The sequence below is a fragment of the Rhinatrema bivittatum genome, chromosome 6 (genome assembly GCF_901001135.1).
Source record: "Rhinatrema bivittatum chromosome 6, aRhiBiv1.1, whole genome shotgun sequence".
Taxonomy (NCBI): domain Eukaryota; kingdom Metazoa; phylum Chordata; class Amphibia; order Gymnophiona; family Rhinatrematidae; genus Rhinatrema; species Rhinatrema bivittatum.
Window position 1 is genome coordinate 142,202,473 of NC_042620.1, and position 21,718 is coordinate 142,224,190.

The following is a 21,718-nucleotide window of genomic DNA, read 5'->3' on the forward strand; positions in this document are numbered from 1 at the left end:
AAAGAATTTTAGCATACATTCCCAAGGCATGCATTAGGATCCTTTTTAAGAGTTGAAGTTAGGATACATGTGGTGGTGTTTCCATGCTATGGAAATCTGTTATTAACAGTACCACATTACTCTCTTTTTAGTGACTCTGTATATTCCGACTTCTCATGTGCATCTCCTTCACTTGGGATTTTCTGTTTCAGACCAAGCTAAAATGCATTTGAGTTTACTTTTCCGTCTTATTTGTTCCTTCCATATGGAAGACTCATTCTAATCCTGGCAGTTGGGCATCATTTGGTATATCTGAAATGACCAGTATTTATTTATTTTTTAAGTACACTAAATTCTTTATGGCTCGGATGTGGTTGTTTGGGGGCCTTTTGTAAGAATAATCTATTTTTTTTCTTTATTCCTCAAATATTTCCTATGTACAAAGAAAAAGCTCTGTGCACAAGTAACATGATTTATGCATAGAAAGCATTTTGTGTGCATAAATCATTTTATGCATAGAAAATATGATTTGTGCACATAAACCATGTTTTCTGCACATAAAATATAAATTATGCACACAAAATGTTTTCTGCACAGAAAACCATTTTTGTACATGTAAATCATGTTTTATGCATGGAAAACATGCTTTTTTTTTTTGTGCAGAAAGCATATTTTCTGCACATAAAATATCCAGTTACAGGTCCCAGCATTGGAACTCCAGCTTCCATTGGTAGACTAACATCAGCCCTGCTTGCTACAGATTTGTTTGCAGTGCGTCTAAGATGCTGCTGCAGTTGAGACTGTGAAGCCCTTCCAATAGCAGTATTTACTTAAACTAGGATTATTGCAGTTTTCAGGCAGGTCTAAAGTTTGCAGTTGTTTTATCTTTAGATACCGCTTTTTAATGTCAGAAAACATGTTTTCAGGTTTCTGTAACAACAAAGACTACTGCTGATGATTTTAGCACCCAGTATGTGTTGGATAATTGTGGCCATGTAACTTCTCAGAAGCCTTCTCATCTGGGGCAAGGTAAGATATACCCACTGTCACAAATTATTACTAATGCTTATGGACATTAGTTAGCAGAGATGTAGCAAAAGGTTTGCAGGGGCAGGAGGGTGGTACTCCAATGCTAGCAGTGTGACAATGACCGCAGCAAGGCACTGCCAGAACTTCTTTGCTTAATTCTCACACCAGAGCAAGGCAAACGTCTGCTCTCTGCCATTCTTCCATCAAAAACAAACAAATGCACTCCCAGCCACTGACAGCACACAGCCCCATGCCTGGCCGCTCATTGGAGGACTTTCTGCTAGTCTATGCTTCTCCAGCAGCTTTGATTAGGGGTTTTGGGAGGTGGTGTTGTTGCTCTTGTTTTGTTGTTGAAGCAATAAACCTTTCCCTCATGAAGGAAAGAGTCCTTGGATGAGATGAGTGCAGATTGGTTGTCTTTTTGTCTTGCTTTCCTTTTCAACAGTGAAAATTTAAGCAAGGAAGTTACTAATGATTGATGCTGCACATAGTGATTATCCTGTTCATATGGGTTGGGGGAGTGGTGGAGCACCAGCCAGTCAGTCAGGCAAATTTTGAATATACTTGGGACAGCAAAAAACCCTTGCACCAACCCAGAGTATAGTTACAGATACTCATTGTAATCTGAAGACCATTACGTCATCAGCAGCCGAGAATTCCCAGTTTGACTTATATTGAACAAAATGTCCCTCCTCATAGTAGGCTGTAATTTTTTTTTTTTTTTCGTTTCCAAAATGTAACAGAGAGGGTGACCCATGAGCTTTTTAATGGGGTCTTTTTTAAATTCTACATTCACATCTCACACATACATAAGGCATCTAATCAGCTTGCCCACTGGCATAGATGATAATAGAATTGAGGAAGGAAGGTGACTTAAGTTTTATCTTTGCTGGTATTTCATTAGCATACACGCCTCTATATGCATGCATACACAAAATACCAGAATATGTTGCATGATAGAGAGAGAAAAATATAACCATTGAATCTTTGCTCTTCTCACTTGAAATTTATATTAACTAAAATACAAAAAATGTTATTGGGCCAGCAGGTGGCTGGATGAGAGTGCTGTTTGCTACCATGCAGCATGAGTTTGATTCCCTGAACTGGGAATGCTGCAGAAGCAGCACTCATAGCCTATGGGGGGGGGGGTAAGGGATTCAAAGTCTTTGAGTAATAGCCACATCTAGTATCCAGATTTAGGGCCTATGACTTCAGGGTTTTGGAGGGAGCCCTGGTGCATGGTCCCCGGCTAAGGCCTGTCACTTGTGTATTTTTATTATCATATTCAAAACAGGTACAACAAAACCCCAATTAAGCATTTTCCTTGAAATTACATACAATTCCCTATTTCCCCTCCTCAATCCATCCCTCTTTTCCTTACCCCATACTATCCAAAGCCCCACACAGCATGTGCAGAAGAGAGAGAATGAAAGGGACCTTACAATCTTGTCAGTACTAATAATAGTAATACAAGCAGGATTCACAGAAAAAAAATAACAATTCCATCGCTTCCTTAATGTTTGTTAGGGGATTGAGGTGACAATACACTTCCCCTTCCCCCTCCAGTGATAAAGATTGCAATACTTCCTCAGGCATTGCCCTAAAAAAGGCTTCCAAATTTCATATAAACGTTTTTTACTATTTGGTAGGAAAGGATTAATAGATTTATGTTCTAAAAGTAGTAATTCTAACATGTTCGTTTTCCACATACTTCCCGAAGGGCCAGTTGTATCCAGCCATTTAACCATAATACATTTCTTCGCTATTAAACAAGCTTTAACTAAAAGGGCCTTTTTGGGCCCTATTTACCAAAACTTCATCGTTCTTCACACACAGCAGACAAAAGGACACAGACCATGAGAAATGTACTCCGAGAAGAGAGCACTTGGATTGCAGAATAGATTGCCCAAATTCCTGAAGTTGCGCACATTCCCACAAACAGTGCAGTAATGTGGCACCGGTTGTAGAGCATTTCTGGCATTTATCAGGTGGGGCAATATGGACTTTATAGGTGAAAAAAACAACTTATGGACTATTTTAAACTGCATTTCTCTCAGACATACTCTCTGTAGCCTTGTTAACTAATAACAGTCCTGCCAAAATGTCATCATCTTGAATAGTTACAGATATATCCTTCCCCCAAATATATGCTAATGTCTGCAATAAACCATAACCGGTGACAGAATGAATGTATTTATACTCCTTGGACATTGACTTTTCTCGTATTCATTAAGTACACGAACCTTTGAAAGGCACCAGAAATGTACTTAGACAATTCTTTTCCCAAAGTACCCAAAAAATAACTATATCTGAAAATAAGCCAGATAGTGTTTTTTACTCATAGCTAAATGCTCAATGCAATATTCCAAGGAGTGTAGCTTTCCTGTGTTGAGATCCAAAAAGAACTGTAATGAATCTGCCCCCTACTTTCTAATCACTTAAACACAGCCTGTGAGTCTCCTGGACAGAACTGTGGATTACCAGCATGAAGATTCTTCCCAGGATAGGTGTAATAAATTCCTAATAAACTTCCATACTCCTCTAGCTGTTCAAAACAGCAGCAATTGTGAAATTAAGATAGGGAGCTTATCTGTTGGTGCGTGCAAAATTAATTTTAATTTCCTAGCGTGTAGCAGATGGACTCAGGACCAGTGGGTATAGTGTACTCCTGTTAGCAGTTGGAGACGGATCAGATTTCAATCTGACGTCAGCCCCTAGTACATATACCCCTGCAGGAAGTGCAGCTCCTCAGTATTTTCTGTCTCCATAGCAGTTAGGGACTATCTGCACGCTCTCAGAGCGCTAGACCAAAATTAAAAGAACAAAACCGAAATTTACAGAAGAATCCTACCTGAAGACGAGCCCCGCACTCCTGCAGTGATACCCTCGGGTCCCTCCCCAGTTGAGTTTCCCGAGGTGATTTCCATGGTCCCTCGGAGGTGAGCCTCGGTCTGGCGGCCGAATCGCGGCGAGGACTTAGCCCCCGATCTCGGGTGCGGCTGAGAGGCAGCGGGTGCACCCCCTCAAGCACGGCGGTGAAGGTATTTGCCCTCTCCCCCCGCAGTCGGAGACCACCCGAGACGAAACCGGGAAGCGCCGAAGACAAGGTAAGGTGGAAATCCTCTACTTTAATCCGGTCTCCGAAGATCGGGGAGGAGCTCAGGTCGGCGATTGGAATCTGTGCCACCGGGTTGATCCGTCCTAGCAGGGCTAGGCCCCGGCTGCTCCAGGGTCTGCCCACGTGGAGACCCTCCGAGGAGGTCGCCATATTGTCCGCAGGCTCGCCGTCGCCATCTTGGCCATGTTCGCCACGCTGCCCGCCGTCCGATCCGAGCGCACAAATAAAGCTAAGCGCACAAAATTATTTGTGTGCATAACCTTAGGCGCACATAAAACCTCATGCGCATAAGTTACGCGCACAGTACAAGACGCACATCTGCGCGCACATATCAGACGCAATGGAGCGCATAAGAGCTTACGCGTCCACAGAAATGGCACCCCCAGAAACAGGAATAAAAGCTCAAGGCCTCTGCCCAGCATGCCACATCAGAGCCGCACAGAGCGAGGAAGCAGACGCCCTATGCGCACACTGTGAGGAGGCCCTGGGAGATCCAGGTCAGGGCCAGTCCCACCCAGGGCCCAGTGCTAGCTCCTCAGGGGGCACCCCGGACCTAGCAGGTCCCAGTGAGTCCATCCCACAGACGGGGACCCCCAGGGAACAGGTGCCCCTCAACTTAGACCCAGCATCGATCTCTTGGGTAGAGTTGTTTAAGGGGATTCACGCCTTTGTCAAAATGCAAACTGAACCCCGGGCAGACCAGCCATATGCGCCACCGGAAGACCCTCATACCCCAGGACCCTCGAGGCCTAGGCACAGGCTCCCACCACCCAGAAGCCCCACCTACCGGGACACGGATTTCTCCGAAGAGGAAGTCGAGCCCCTCGAGGAGGGAGAACTTCCCTCGGGGACAGAGCCACACCAAACCATGAGACGCTTCTTCTCAAAGGATGAGCTTCCGGACCTTGTATCCCAATGCTTATCGGAACTCGTTATCCCGGGCCAAGGCACCTCGGGGGAACCTAGAATGAACCCCCTGCTGGAGGGCCTTCGACAGACGTCTCGCCATTTTCCTCTCTTACAGGCAGCACAACAGCTAATTGACCTGGAGTGGAATGCGCCGGAGTCCTCATTCCAAGGGGGTCGAGCCTTATCGGCCATGTACCCCCTGGACCCAGCAACCAAGGAACTTCTGGCGTGCCCTAGAGTGGACGCCATAGTTTGCGCGGTCACTAAGCGCACCACCATCCCAGTGGAGGGAGGAGCGGCGTTCAAAGATGCACACGACTGGCGCCTGGAAGCCATACTAAAACAATCATTTGAGGTGGCAGCCATGTCCCTGCAGATTGCGGCCTGCTGCACCGTGGTGACACGTTCCTGTTTATCCCAAGTCAGGAACAACACCCCGGGAGAAGACATGGAATCAGCACTATCATTCCTCATGGACGCGGCTTCCGATCTAGTGCGCACAGCAGCCAGAGGAGTGTCGTACACAGTGGCAGCCAGGAGACAACTCTGGCTTCGAAATTGGTCGGCGGACGCCTCCTCCAAAACACGCCTCACGAGAATGCCCTTCAAAGGAACCCTCCTGTTTGGCAGCGAACTAGAGAAACTGGCCAACAAATGGGGCGACTCCCCATTACCTCGCCTGCCGGAAGACAAGACGAAGAGAAACCAGCGTCCCTTCCCCAGGTCCACCAGAGGCAGAAGCTCACAGCGCTTCAACCCTTACAAAAACAACTATCAAGTGCACCTATGGGCAGGAACCAGTCCTTTCGGAACAGGCACAACAAGAGGGGAACCAGCTCGGTTCCAGGCCCCAGTCGCACCCCACAATGAGATTCAGCCGACCCATCCAAGGGAAGAAGCCATAGGGGGCAGGCTAACCCTATTCTACTGCAGATGGGTCGAGATAACTTCGGACAAGTGGGTCCTAGCCATCATCCGAGAAGGGTACTACCTGGATTTCTTTCGAACCCCTCCGGACAAGTTCGTGGAATCTCCCTGCCACGACCCCTGCAAGAGGGCGGCAGTGGAAACTACACTGACCAGACTTCTGGCCCTCGAGGCCATAACCCCGGTACCTACACGGGAAATAAATACTGGTCATTACTCCATATACTTTATAGTACCCAAGAAAGAGGGTACATTCAGGGCCCATCCTGGACCTCAAGTCGGTCAACCGACACCTAAGGATACCACGCTTCCGCATGAAAACCCTACGATCTGTCATACATGCAATACAGCCAGGAGAGTTCCTCACATCCCTGGATCTGTCGGAGGCCTACTTACACATCCCAATTCATCAGGAACACCAGCGCTACCTACGCTTCAAGGTCCTGAATCGTCACTACCAGTTCCGGGCACTACCCTTCGGGTTAGCCACTGCACTCCGGACGTTCACCAAGGTAATAGTGGTGGTGGCGGCAACACTCAGGAAGGAAGGAATCCTTGTTCATCCTTACCTGGACGATTGGCTGATCAGGGCAAAGTCACCGGAGGAAAGCCACCAAGCAACCAGCAGAGTCAAAACTCTACTGGAAAGCCTGGGATGGGTAGTCAACACAAACAAGAGCTCCCTACAGCCCTCGCAGTCGCTGGAATACCTAGGAGTCCGATTCGACACCAAGGAAGACAAGGTCAGCCTGACCCCCACGAGGAGATCAAAGCTGTGGGACCGGCTCCAGACCTTGCTGAGCGCCCCTCGTCCCTCAGCATGGGATTACCTGCAAGTCCTCGGACTAATGGCTTCCACACTGGAAGTGGTGCCATGGGCGCGGGCCCACATGAGGCCCCTGCGACGCTCACTCCTATCACGGTGGAGTCCACGATCCCAGAACTACACTGTACGTCTACCACTACCGGGCAGAGTCCGGACCCAGCTACGTTGGTGGCTACAGATCAGCCACATGAGCCGGGGATCAAGAGTATCCTCCCCAACCTGGACCCTGCTCACCACAGATGCCAGTCTACACGGGTGGGGAGCACACTGCGAAGAGTTAACTGCCCAAGGGCGGTGGAACGAAGAAGAGGCGGGGTGGAACATCAACCGCCTAGAAGCATGGGCGGTCAGATTAGCCTGCCTGCGGTTTGCCCACAGACTTCGAGGCAAAGCGGTCAGAGTGATGTCGGACAATGCCACGACGGTGGCCTACATCAACCGGCAGGGCGGAACTAGAAGCCAACAGGTGTCCTTAGAAATAGACCCTCTGATGTCTTGGGCGGAAGCAAATCTCCAGGACATCTCCGCCGTCCACATCGCCGGGAAGGACAACACCACGGCAGACTTCCTCAGCAGGCAAAGTCTAAACCCAGGAGAATGGAAGCTGTCACCCACAGCCTTCAAGATGATAGTGAATTGGTGGGGGACTCCAGACATGGATCTTCTAGCAAACAGATCCAACGCTCAAGTACCCAGATACTTCAGCCGCAGGCGGGATCCGCAGTCCCAGGGGATCGACGCCCTGGTACAGGCCTGGCCACCGGGGACCCTGCTATATGCCTTTCCGCCGTGGCCCTTGCTGGGCGCAATCATCCACAAGATTCAGCGGCACAGGGGACTAGTTCTTCTGGTGGCCCCTGACTGGCCAAGAAGACCCTGGTACGCAGACATGAGAAGACTACTGGCAGGGAATCCACTACCCCTGCCTCCACACAGAGACCTGCTACAACAAGGTCCCATCCTCCACGAGGATCCAGATCAATTCTCTCTTACGGTCTGGCCATTGAGAGGGCCCGCCTGAGAAAGAGGGGATACTCGGGGGCAGTAATAGATACTCTCCTCCGAGCACGCAAGTTCTCCACATCTCTAACATACATAAGGCCTGGTGCGAAAACCACAACGTCAAGCCATGCTCCTCCAAAGTTCCCGTGATCCTGGAATTCCTACAGAACGGACTGCAGAAGGGTCTGTCCCTCAACTCCATCAAGGTACAGGTGGCCGCATTGTCTTGCTACGGCTCCAGGAGCGAGGGCGACAGCATAGCCTCGCACCTAGATGTATCACACTTCCTGAAAGAAGTCAAACACATTTGCCCACCACTAAAGTGGCCAGTACCTCTGTGGAACCTCAACCTCGTCTTGGAAGTCCTAGCGGGATCCGCCTTCAGGCCCCTCCAAGGCCTGTCCCTCCATCTGTTAACCTTAAAGACGGTGTTCTTGCTGGTCGTGTGTTCGGCCCGCTGCATCTCAGAACTACAGGCACTGTCCTGTCGTGAGCCATTCCTCAGACTCACCCCGGGGACCATTCAGCTACGCACGGTTCCCTCCTTCCTCCCCAAAGTGGTTTCACCCTTCCAGCTTAACCAGACCATCTCACTACCTACGATGGATGGCTTAAAGAAGTCGGAAGAAGCCCGTAGTCTGCGCCATCTCGACATCGGCAGACTCCTATCCAGATACTTGGAAATGTCGGAACCAGTACGAAAGACGGGACCACCTTTTCGTCCTTCACAGCGGGAAGAGGCGAGGGGAAGCGGCCTCGCGGGCAACCATTGCCCGCTGGATCAAGGAAGTCATCAAGGCGGCCTAAGTAGAAGCGGGAAAACCACCACCTCTACAGGTCAAGGCCCATTCTACCAGAGCCCAGGCGGTTTCCTGGGCAGAAACTAGAATGCTGTCGCCTGCCGAGATCTGCAGGGGGCAACGTGGTCCTCCATCCATACCTTCTCCAGATTCTACCATCTGGATGTTCAGGCTCGGGAGGACACAGCATTTGCAAGGACAATCCTAAGTGGACCACGGGCAGCCTCCCACCCAGTTCGGGAGTAGCTTTTATACATCCCATTGGTCCTGAGTCCATCTGTTACATGCTAGGAAATGGAGAAATTACTTACCTGATAATTTCGTTTTCCTTAGTGTAGATAGATGGACTCAGCAGCCCTCCCTCGGCTGCCGTTATACATGGTCCTTCAACGAATCAAGGGTAAGCCAAACTTTCATTTACATAGGGCATCCACCCTGCCAGGTGTCGACGCTTTCCGGTTGAGCACACTGGTGGTCTCCAGCTATAGTCAACCAACCAGTTCAAGTTAATCAAGTTTTTAACGTTCTAACAAAAGTTATCTAAGTTAACCATATTAAGTTAATCAATCAGTCAGTCACACATATATCCACAATGCTTTGCAAGGAAGAATACTGAGGAGCTGCACTTCCTGCAGGGGTATATGTACTAGGGGCTGACGTCAGATTGAAATCTGATCCGTCTCCAACTGCTAACAGGAGTACACTATACCCATTGGTCCTGAGTCCATCTGTCTACACTAAGGAAAACGAAATTATCAGGTAAGTAATTTCTCCAGTTAAGAGGAGAGGCAAACTGTCTCTCTAACTCCAGAGTGCTGCTACTTCCATGGCCACCTATCCAGCTAGAAATCATCATCAAGTTACATGTCATATTATAGTATTTTATATGAGAAAACCCTACTCCCCCTTCCAGTTTAGGATAACTTTGATCACTGGAAATCTCACCTTTCTTGTTCTCCATAGAAATCTAGACCAAAGATTGTTTATATAATTGATATCTTTCCTCAGGAGTACATTGGAAATATATTGCAAAAGATATAGTAATTTTGGGATCAGTATCATCTTTAATAAAGCTGCTCGCTCCATACTGACCTCTACCTTCTACGCCTCTCCTGTAATCCTTCTCTTTCCGTTAACCAAGTTCCTGTAACCCCCTGTTCTATGTAACTTATATATTTCTTTTCTTTTTTTTTTTAATTTATACTTTTTATTAGTTTTTTTCAACAATTTAACAATTGTAAAAAACACAGGAAAATATTTTGTTTGATAAATATAACTACCACAAGCAATTGCCTCTTTAACAAAATTAATCAAACAACTAATATCTAGTCCACATCATGGGAGGTTTCAATACAGGAAAATATTTATAAGAAAACTGTAATCTCACATTACAGAAAGTAGGAGATTATTATTATTTATTGCAGTTGAAATTCTCAACCTGATTCCTTATCTACTAGAAAGGACTCTAAGTGGGATGGATCTTGAAATATGAATTTATTCATCTGATGCACAACAGAGCATTTACATGGGAATTTTAAATAGAATGTTGCCCCTAATGCCAACACTCTAGGTTTTAGAATCAAAAATTGTTTCCACCTTAATTGTGTTGCTCTGGCGACATCAGGGAATATTTGAACCCTTTGTCCACAAAAATTTAAATTTTTGTTTACAAAATACTTTTGTAAAACCAAATTCTTGTCTCTCTCTCTACTGAAGGTAACCAATAATGTTGACCTCTGAGAAATATCATCGAGAGACGCTTCCAAGAAGGATGTTAAATTAGGAGATTGTTGAACAATATCCATATCTTCTTGGCCCACTTGTGTCCCTATTCTAGTTTTTGGAATATAATATACTTTAGAGATAAATGTCTCATCAGTTGATGAAATGGCAAGCACCTCAACCAAATACTTTTTTAGTAGTTCCATAGCAGAGATCAATCTGGTTTCAGGAAAATTCAATATTCTTAAATTTCTTATACGATTCTGATTTTCCAGATTTTCCATCTGCCTATGGATTACTAATCCATCCTTTATACAGGAATTATTTACCTCTTTAAGTACATCAACCTGTGTAGACAAATTTTTCCCCTGTTCTTCTAATTGTATCAAACGACTATTATGTCCTTCTATTACATTTTTAAATTCAGATAAAGTTATTCTGTTTTGCTCAATTGAATTTGACAACATTTTCTGAAGATTTTCTAGAGCTATCCACACCTCTCGCAGGGTTATATTCTGTGGTACTATGGGGTCGTGAACCTTTTCCTGAGGTCCCGACACCAAGTGCGCCTCAGAAATTCCTATTTCCCTGTACATACCAGGATCAGTCCAGACAGTGGGTTATGTCCCCCGTCCAGCAGATGGAGTCAGAGCAAACTTCGAAGGGTGCTGGCATATAAGCTGGTGCACCCTCCCTAGGTCCTCAGTGTCTCTCTGACTCCAGCAGATGTGAGGAGGGGAACCATTGCTTCCCCTAGTTAGTGGCTTCTGTTCCACATTTGGTATTCTTTTCTTTTCTTCCTTCAAGGATTGGATCAAGCAGGTCTGGGTTTTCAACAAAAAAAAAAAAGTTAAAATTTCTGGGGGTCTCTCTGGGCTCCCTGCCCGGGCCTTGCAGCCCTTGTTTGGCTTGCTATCAGGACTGTGTTTCTCTCTAAGTCCTTCTCCCTCTCCTGTCCTTTGGGGGTAAGTTTTGTGCTGTCATTTTGCTTTGCAGCTCATTTGGATGGACTGAGGTGGTGGATGCTAGTGGGGCCAGCCTCTTCCCTACTCCGCGCCGCGGTCGGACCCCTCCCCCCTCGGCCCTGCGACGTGCCATTCCCCGGAGCCGTAGCGGCAGGGAGGTCCCATTCCCCTGCCGCTCCTGAGAGGAGGGTTGGCTGAGTCTAGCTTGGGCAGGACGAGCCCGCTCCTCCCGCGGCGTGTTTCCCCGGCTTCCGGGCCTCGGCGCCGGTGATTTCCCCCCCCCCGGGCCCGCGCGATGCAGTGCGTTCGGTGCCCTTCCTGTGGCGGCCCAGGGCAGGGCGGATCGCGGGATGGTTCCTGCGGCAGATGTCTCCCTGGGGGGGGGGGAGACCAGCCTAGCTCCCCCGGCTTCCTCGCCGCCGTGCTCGGAGCGCCGCGGCTCTTGGGGGATAGCCCCGCCCCCTCCTTTGGCGGGAGCGGCGGCCATTTTGGAACTAGAGAGCTGCATAGATTCGGATGCTGAGGAGACTTAGCAGGATTTTTCACAGCGCTCGACGCAGATTCGTGACCCGGGCCCCCCCAGGGACCCCTCCCTCCCCCCCCAGCCGGGTTTTCGACCAACTTCGTGGTCCTTATGCACCAGGCGTATCTCCAGAGCCTGCAGCCGCCGGGAGGGGTTATCGACGGATCCCACGCCCGCTAAGGTGCCCCGCATCGTTGGTGCGGCGGGCCCCAATCCGGGAGTCGTGGGGGGGGGTCCCAGGGTACACCTAGCCCTACCGCTGAGTGGGGTGGCTCCAGCCCCGGACCCAGGGAGTGACCCGGCGTCGACGGCAGATGATGACTCGCTCCTCCTAGCAGCGCACCTGGAGTGTGACGACCCGCGTGTACTACGTATTTTCCGTAAGGAAGAACTGACGGATCTCATTCCCCATGTCCTCCAGGAATTGGACCTCGATGCCCCCGTCGAGCCGCCGGGGCCCCCGGCTCCCTCCGTAGCCTCCGCTAGCAAAAAGGGGGACCCTGTCTTGGCAGGACTGCGGCCCTTGGCACGGACCTTTCCAATCCATGAGTCGTTTCTCCACCTACTGTTGCGGGAGTGGGACACGCCGGAGGCGTCCCTCCGGGTCGGCAGGGCGATGGACAAGCTCTATCCTCTCCCCGGCGACTTCCTGGATCTCCTTAAGGTCCCCAAGGTTGACTCGGCGGTCTCTGCCGTCACAAAGAGAACCACGATCCAGGTAACGGGGGGAACGGCCCTCCGGGATCTACAGGACAGGAAACTGGAAGTCTGCCTCAAGAAGATTTTTGAGGTCTTGGCGTTGGGGGTCCGTGCAGACATTTGCGGCTCCCTTACCCAGAGTGCCGGTCTTCGGTGGGTACAGCAGCTCCTCACTTCTCAGCAATTGCCACTGGAGGAAGCGGCGCAAGCGGATCGTCTAGAGGCCGTCATTGTTTTCGGGGCCGATGCCCTTCATGATTTGCTGCGGGTCCTGGCGAGAACTATGGTTTCGGCAGTTTCCGCCAGGCGCCTGTTGTGGCTACGGAATTGGGTGGCGGACGCCTCGTCCAAATCTAGCCTGGGGGCCCTACCCTTCAAAGGCAGGTTCCTTTTTGGCGAAGATCTTGACCAGATCATCAAATCCCTGGGGGAAAATTCGGTACATCGACTACCCGAGGACCGCCAGCGACCATATCGTCAGTCTTCTTCCTCTTCCAGGAACCGTCCCCGCGCTCAACGGCGATTTCGGGGCTCCAGGCAGCAAGGCCCTAGGGAACCCCTCGGCCAGGTCACAATCGTGGCCCCGGCCCTTTCGTGGCCGCAGATCGCCCAGGGACTCTTCAGTGCAGGGAGCCTCTGGCAAGCCTCCCCAATGATGCCAGGACAGCCCACTCCTCTCTACCTCGGATTGGAGGGCGCATAGCCTTGTTCTACAAGGAGTGGGCCAACATCACTACGGACCAGTGGGTCCTGGATATTCTAAGGCACGGTTACGCATTGGATTTGCTGCGGCTCCCCAAACTCAGGTTCATCTTTTCACCCTGTGGGTCAAGTCCCAAGCGCCTGGGGGTACGGCACACCCTGGACAGGCTTCTGGCCCTGGGAGCCATCTCGCCTGTCCCCTTCGGAGAGGTGGGCTTGGGGCATTATTCCATTTACTTCGTGGTGCCCAAAAAGGATGGCTCCTTCCATCCCATACTGGACCTCAAGGAAGTCAACAAGGTGCTCCGGATACCCCGGTTTCGCATGGAAACCCTTCGCTCAGTCATCGCGGCGGTGCATCAGGGATAGTTCCTAGCCTCCCTGGACCTGACGGAGGCCTATCTGCACATTCTGATCCTGCCGGCCCATCGCAAGTTCCTTCGCTTCAAGATACTGGGCCAACACTTTCAGTTCCAGGCCCTCCCCTTCTGTCTGGCGACCGCACCCAGGACTTTCACCAAGGTCATGGTGGTAGTGGCAGCTGTGCTTCGGCGAGAAGGGATCCTGGTACACCCTTACCTGGACGATTGGCTCATCCGGGCAAAGACCTTCTTGCAGGGGCAGCAGGCGGTCGACAGGGTAGTCGGTTTCCTCCAGTCTCTCGGCTGGGTGGTCAACTTCAGCAAGAGCAGCTTACTTCCATCTCAACAGTTGGACTTCCTCGGGGCGCGCTTCGACATGGCTCAGGGCAAGGTCTTCCTACGCCCGGACAAGGCCCAAGCACTGCGGGATCAATTCCTTCACTTTGCGTCTCTCCCGATTCACACGGCGTGGGATTACCTTCAGATCCTAGGATCAATGGCCTTTGCAATCAATCTAGTACCGTGGGCCTTTGCGCACCTGAGACCTCTACAAATGGCGCTGCTCTCGCGATGGAAGCCGGTCTCTCGGGATTACCAGGCGGTACTCCCTCTTCCTCTGACCGCCAGGAACAGCCTGCGATGGTGGCTGGACCCAAGGAACCTGGCTCAAGGTTGTCCTCTGGAGTCGCCAGATTGGGTAGTGGTCACTACCGATGCCAGTCTGACAGGTTGGGGGGTGGTTTGTCACCGAAGTTTGGCCCAGGGACAGTGGACAAAGGAACAGGCGACTTGGCCGATCAATCGCCTGGAGACCAGAGCGGTATGTCTGGCGCTCATACATTTCTTGCATCTGCTTCGACGCCGGGTGGTTCGAGTCCTCTCGGACAACGCAACCACGGTAGCTTACATCAACCGGCAAGGAGGCACCAAAAGCCGTCAAGTGGCCCTCGAAGCTGCACGACTGATGGCCTGGGTGGAACGTTTCCTTGATCGCCTGGCGGCCTCACACATCGCAGGGGTAGACAACATTCAAGCGGACTATTTGAGTCGTCAGATGCTGGACCCCGGAGAATGGGTTCTCTCCGACGAGGCAATGTCGCTCATCACACGGCGCTGGGGGACGCCCTCCATAGACCTCATGGCAACGTCCTCCAACGCAAAGGCTCCTCAGTTCTTCAGTCGAAGAAGGGATCAAGGTGCAGAAGGGGTGGACGCCCTGGTCCTTCCCTGGCCGCCCCGGCTCCTACTGTACGTCTTCCCTCCGTGGCCTCTGGTGGGCAAGTTCCTACGGAGGATGGAGAACCACCCAGGAGCGGTAATCCTGGTGGCTCCGGAATGGCTGCGGCAGCCATGGTTCGCAGACCTCCTCAACATTGTGGTGGACGGCCCCCTTCAGCTCTCGCACCTGCCTCGACTGCTTCACCAGGGACCGGTATTTTCGGATCAGGCGGAACACTTCTGTCTCGCGGCCTGGCTTTTGAGAGGCAGAGTCTCCTACGCAAGGGATACGCAGTCACCGTTGTAGACACCCTCCTCAAAGCGCGTAAGACCTCAACATCGGTCACTTACGTGCGGGTGTGGAAGGTGTTTGAGGGCTGGTGTTCCGGACACGGGGCTTCTGCGACCACGGCTTCGCTACAACAGATCCTGGCGTTTCTCCAGGAGGGTTTGGAGAAGGGGCTCTCCTACAATTCTCTGCGTGTGCAAGTCTCTGCGCTGGCCTCCCTGGCGCGCACCACGGGAAGGTCGGATCCCTCGTCTCATCCGGACATCTCGAGGTTCCTCAAAGGGGTCAAGCACCTGCGGCCGCCGGTGCGTCTCCCTTATCCCTCCTGGAATTTCAATCTGGTTCTCCGGGCCCTCGGGGGGCTTCCCTTCGAACCGCTACGTCAGGCCTCTCTCAAGGACATCACCCTGAAAGCGGTATTCCTGGTAGCCATAGCTTCAGCGAGGCGCATCTCTGAGCTTCAGGCGCTCTCTTGTAGGGAGCCTTTTCTGCGTTTCACGGACTCGGGAGTCTCCATTCGGACGGTTCCTTCGTTCCTGCCTAAGGTAGTTTCTTCGTTTCACTTGAACCAGGTGGTGGAGCTGCCAGCATTCCCGTCGGATGCCCCCAAGTCGCTCCGGCGCCTAGACGTAAAGCGCATTCTCCTGCACTACCTGGAGGTGACCAACGAATTCCGGGCATCCGATCATCTCTTCGTTCTCTGGTCTGGAAATAAGAAAGGTCTTCAAGCGTCAAAGACTACTATAGCTAGGTGGCTCAAGGAAGGGGTAATCTCTGCCTACATTGGCGCCGGTAAAGGTCCCCCGGCGGGGATCAAGGCTCATTCCTTGCGCGCCCAGGCCACGTCCTGGGCGGAGTCTCAACACGTCTCTATTCAGGAAATCTGTCGAGCAGCGACTTGGAAGTCTCTGCACACCTTCTCGAAGCATTACCGGCTACAATTACCGGTATGTGATTCTGGTTACTTTGGGGACAGGGTACTCCGAGCAGGGTCTTCAGGGACCCAACCAGTTTAGGGAAGCTTTGGTACATCCCACCGTCTGGACTGATCCTGGTACGTACAGGGAAAAGAAAATTATTCCTTACCTGCTAATTTTCGTTCCTGTAGTACTAAGGATCAGTCCAGACGCCCACCCGGGCTTTGCTCGGTCATTGGAAGACACCTGCTCTTGTATATTTCTTCTCCTGTCCTACGTTCTTCTACGGTCTGTTTTTCCGTTATTCTTATTAAATCAACAGTTCTATTTGCAAGTTGCATTGTTTTTCCGTTTATACAAGTTTAATTGCGAAGGTGCTTGATCCATCCTTCTCTGTTTGTCAAGTGCTCTGTCTTGGCTTTGATATTCTCGATACTGAGAACCTAGGGAGGGTGCACCAGCTTATATGCCAGCACCCTTCGAAGTTTGCTCTGACTCCATCTGCTGGACGGGGGACATAACCCACCGTCTGGACTGATCCTTAGTACTACAGGAACGAAAATTAGCAGGTAAGGAATAATTTTCTTATTTACAATCGCTTTAGTCCGTTCACCAATTGTTCCCTCCAAATCTCTTAAACCTAAAGAATTAACCTGGGTTATAGGATTTAGCTCTGCCATGATAGGTTGAGTCAACTGCTGCGGCCCTTGTGCTTCTGGTGACCCAGAGGAAAAAGATATTTCAGAAATTTGTCCTTCGAGTAGGGTAACTTACCCTTCTGTCGACATGAGAGTCCATAGGTCCCCTCACAGGTATCCCTGGAGAGGAAGTCCAGACTTTGACTTTTCTCTTTCTTCCCATAAATGTATAAAATCAATAGAAGACATTTTTAAGAAGGGCGCGTGGCTTAGGCTGCGCGCAGACGGCTGCGCGCTGTAGCTAGCTGTGATTTATAGGAGAAATTCTGGCCCCCGCTGATGATGTCACAGGGGCGGGACACAGGAAAAGTCTGGTTTTTCGCTCCGACTCCAGCCCCAAAAGGGTAAGGTGCCACACACACAGTCCCGGCCAATTACCTCTCCAACGAGAGGACTCTCCACCACGATACCTCCGGATACACGCCGTAGCTAGCTGTGATTTATAGGAGAAATTCCAGCCCCCGCTGATGACTTCACAGGGGCGGAACACAGGAAAAGTCCGGTTTTTCGCTCCGACTCCAGCCCCAAAAGGGTAAGGTGCCACACACACAGTCCCGGCCAATTACCTCTCCAATGAGAGGACTCTCCACCACGATACCTCCGGATACACGCCGTAGCTAGCTGTGATTTATAGGAGAAATTCCGGCCCCCGCTGATGACGTCACAGGGGCGGGACACAGGAAAAGTCCGGTTTTTCGCTCTGACTCCAGCCCCAAAAGGGTAAGGTGCCACACACACAGTCCCGGCCAATTACCTCTCCAATGAGAGGACTCTCCACCACGATACCTCCGGATACACGCCATAGCTAGCTGTGATTTATAGGAGAAATTCCGGCCCCCGCTGATGACGTCACAGGGGCGGGACACAGGAAAAGTCCGGTTTTTCGCTCCGACTCCAGCCCCAAAAGGGTAAGGTGCCACACACACAGTCCCGGCCAATTACCTCTCCAATGAGAGGACTCTCCACCACGATACCTCCGGATACACGCCGTAGCTAGCTGTGATTTATAGGAGAAATTCCGGCCCCCGCTGATGATGTCACAGGGGCGGGACACAGGAAAAGTCCGGTTTTTCGCTCCGACTCCAGCCCCAAAAGGGTAAGGTGCCACACACACAGTCCCGGCCAATTACTTCTCCAACGAGAGGACTCTCCACCACGATACCTCCCATATATTTCTTTTCTAATGTTATAATACCCCTGTTCTATGTGAACCGATATGATATGCTTCCTGAATGTCTGTATAGAAAAGAGTTAAATAAATAAATATCGGAAACTCCATCCAAGCCTGGGTTCTCTGTTTGAATTCCTTCAAAAAGGGTATTAAATTGCATCTGTACCACTATGCAGGATCTCTGAAGACTATTACCCTTGAGTACTTAATCTTCTCCTCTGCCCACTGCAATAGAAAGGAAACCCAACTATCTTGAAGTTTCCCAGACACATCGAGGCCCTCCAATCTACTTAAATTCAGTTTTAACCCGAGAATCTCCCAAATTTAGTTATCAACTCTTAACACTTTCGGAAATGATTGCTGAGCCCTTGACAATGTATTACCAAAAATGTTTAACCCCCACTTTCAACTAAAACGAGGTGTAATGCATCTGTTAAAAAAAAAACTTTTAAGCCAAAATAATAAAGTGGAAGAGTGGTAGTTTCATATATTGACCACTTAAGAAAGCACCATCCTTATGGTTGCTGTCTGGTCTCACTTAATCTTGTAATCATTAACTGACCAACTTCCACCCTTTAATGTGACAAACATCACTAATAATTATATTTTTAACAAAAGAAACATCTTTCAAAACTGCTTGTGAAAAAAGCTTGTAAAATCAAGTCCCATGCATCCAGGTCAAAGCTGTATTACCAAACAATCAATGTCTCAAGTTAGATATTACTATACTTAGCTTAGATGTTGCTATATTTGACTTGAAAAATCTCCCGACACCGCCATGTTTCGAAAATCGATTTCTTCATCGGGGGAGTGATAGATCTCACCATTTAAGACTCCGATCAATAAATGCAAATATCTAACGTGGAGATTTTCATTGTAGAGCCCTTGACAATGTCATCAGGATATCATCTGCAATTCAATGATATAGATGTCCTTCGGATAGATTTAGAGGTGGTTTTGATATGATTAGGAGATGTTGAATTTTTAGTAGCTTTGATTTAAAAAAAAAAAAAAAAAAAAGATTTTCATTGAAGTTTATATTAGTTGATCAAATACAAATTTTTTTGTAACTTATAAAATTGTTGACTATTCTAAGACAGTTTCTTTATATTTAAGAAAGGACCTGGAAACCCTATCAAAAGATTTATTCTCATCAAAGCTGGCAACAATTGGGTCTGGTATTTTTGTTGAATAGGCTCATTTCCATAGCTAAGATTAACTATTTAATGTTGGAATTAGATTGTCTGTCATAAACAAAACCAAGTAGTTCAATAGATATTAAATTTGGAAGAACATACTTCAACCTATTTCCTAGTAACTTTGCATACATTTTTATATCAAGATTTAGCAGCAAAATAGGCCTATATGAAGCAGGGATTGCCCAGTACTCTAATGATTTTGGCATTTCTCCCTTCTGAATCATAGAATCGAAAAAATATTTGAGAGGCTCTTGCACATGAATACTTAGAGCCTTGTAAAATGTAGCATGGAGACCATCTGGTCCTGAAGATTTGAAGTGCTTCATTTCCTTAATTCCTATTATCTCTCCTGTCATGATTGGGTTATTCAGCTTCACCAGTATCTTTTCTTCCAGTTTAGGTAATGCACCTTAGATATAAATGCCGACCTTGCATTGGGTTTGTCCAGATCAGCAGTATACAGCTCATGGTACAAATCACAAAGGATTTTTCCTATCTCCATCACAGTAGTACAGATGTCTCCCTTAGAGTTCTTAAGGCCCTTAATATGAACAGAACCTCTCTGCGCTCTCACGAAATTAGCTAAAAGTGTATTTGTTGCCGTATCTATTTAGCTTATGTTTTACTGCATACAAAGAACCCAATGCCCTTTTAAGGAAGTGATCATTTAATAATTTTTGAGTTGCCAAGAATTTTTCTTTCCAGTCATTACTTCCTGAATTATTAAAATTTGCTTTATATGTGGCAAGTTGCTTATGCAGCGCTAAGATATTTTTGTTGAGCCCTACGTTTATAAGATATTTAACTAATTATTTCACCTCTCATGACAGCTTTCGCTGTTTTCCAGTAGAGAATAGGTATAGAACAATGTTGGTGATTATGCTTAGCAAACTCCTGCCATTTTCCTTTCAAATATGACTTGAAATCAATATCATTAGTTAACTATGAAGCATTCACCAAAACGGAGATTGTAAAGCAGGATTGGTTTGTATTAACGAAGAGATAACCAGCAGTGATGTGATATGACTAGGGGTCCAATATTTGCGGACTCTATTTGTTGAAACAGCTCCTCAGTCATAAGTAGAAAATCAATTTGGGATTTGATTGCTTGAGTTCTGGCGTAATGCATATAATCCCTTTAGCTTGGGTGAAGGATAATAGTTTCAATGTTGAACATAAAAAATTAACCCCCTTGTTCTCATTAACAGGGCCTACCCTTAAAGTGGGCCACCTATCCAATACAATGCAATACAATTGAGGTCCCCACCTAATATAATGGGAGCTGAACCCATGCCTTGTAAATTAGTGTTGAGATGAACAAAAAATTTATGATTATAACTGGAGCATACACTGATGCCAGAATAACTTTTTCGTATTAAGCTTACCCCCCACCAATACAAAACATCTCTCAAGACCAATCGTGACTTGTTCCATTTGAAATTGCATATTTTTATGGATTAGGATAGCAACTCCACAGCTCTTAGTAGAACCTTGCTCTGAAAATACATGTGAGAACCACCTCTGCTGTAATTTTAGATTTTCCATTTCTAACATATGTGTCTCTTGGAGAAATATGATACTCCCTTCTAACCTTTTTAATTGTGATAATATTTTTTTCGCTTTATCGGAGTGCCCAGACCTGCTATGTTCCAAGATATTCTCTCAACTGGGGTCCCTATCCCATTTTTCACTCGTCCATTTCAAAGGTAATTCCCTTAAACTTACAGCGGGACCATCCTGTCCCAACTCGAGCTATAGTCCCCCTGGAGATCTCAAATAGTGATTTTACTAGTGTATAAAATCTTTCCCCCCATGCCATACTGTGTAGCTACCTGCAGAATATACATTATTCCACAAAGAAGATATTTATGAAATTTATCAGAAACTCCTCCTCCCTCCCCCTCCCTAGGCCCCCAAAACCAACCCTCTGCAGTTGATCACGCCTAAAAGAAATTGCCTCCCAAAAATGCAGAAAACATCAGCATATTAATATTCTTGTGCCTTCTAGCTGAATTAGAAACATCCAGCACCATATTTCAACTTCAACAGTAGCTAGGTAAACTGGTAAAATGATCCGATGAGCGTAACTGCTATAAAAATAAACTAGTGAATGATAGTTTCTCGATCTTTTGAGTTAGCTAACATAAAGCATCACTACTGTACAAGGAATTCACTTATTTAATTCATAGTTCCCATGGTCAGACACTATCCACTTGTTTTTCTCTTAAATTAAATTGTCACTGCGGCTCCAGTTACCTCAGTAGCTTTTTGCGCATAGTTCAGTAACTTAAATAACACCACTCTAGGCCTGGTTCTTCCTGCAGCGATTCCTCCCAATCGATGCGCATGTTCAATTATTATAGGCCCACTTTCTTTCGAAATACTCATTTCTTTAGCCGGCCCGTGCTCGAGGTGAGTCTTCAATTGTTTATCCTCGATCAACTCCGGTATGCCCACCGCTCGCAGGTTATTTCGCCTAGAGTGGTTTTCCAAATCCTCAAGCTTTTACGATTGATCAATCAGCAAATTTTCCAAGTTTTGAATTTTTGCAATGGCCGCCACCTTATCCAGACGTGACCCAATAATCTGCTATCGAGGTTTGTACTTCGGCAATTTGAGCCAAGATCACATCAAATTTACTGCTCAGCGCTGCCATAACCACT

The 21,718-nt window shown here is 48.3% G+C and overlaps 1 protein-coding gene across 9 annotated transcripts in view; it reads left to right on the plus strand.

Moving 5' to 3' along the window:
* PMS1 (PMS1 homolog 1, mismatch repair system component) overlaps positions 1–21,718 on the plus strand; it is a 302,687-nt gene that overhangs the window by 23,764 nt on the left and 257,205 nt on the right. For 8 of the 9 annotated variants that reach the window (XR_003857402.1, XR_003857404.1, XR_003857403.1 and 5 more), the window contains exon 4: positions 906–1,008. The exons of the other annotated variant lie outside the window; for it this stretch is intronic. Coding sequence is in view for 5 of the 8 variants with exons in the window: in XM_029606009.1 (XP_029461869.1) it covers positions 906–1,008 (103 nt within the window). In the remaining 3 variants the exon portion in view is untranslated. The remainder of the gene's footprint in view (positions 1–905; positions 1,009–21,718) is intronic. 9 annotated transcript variants of the gene reach the window in all.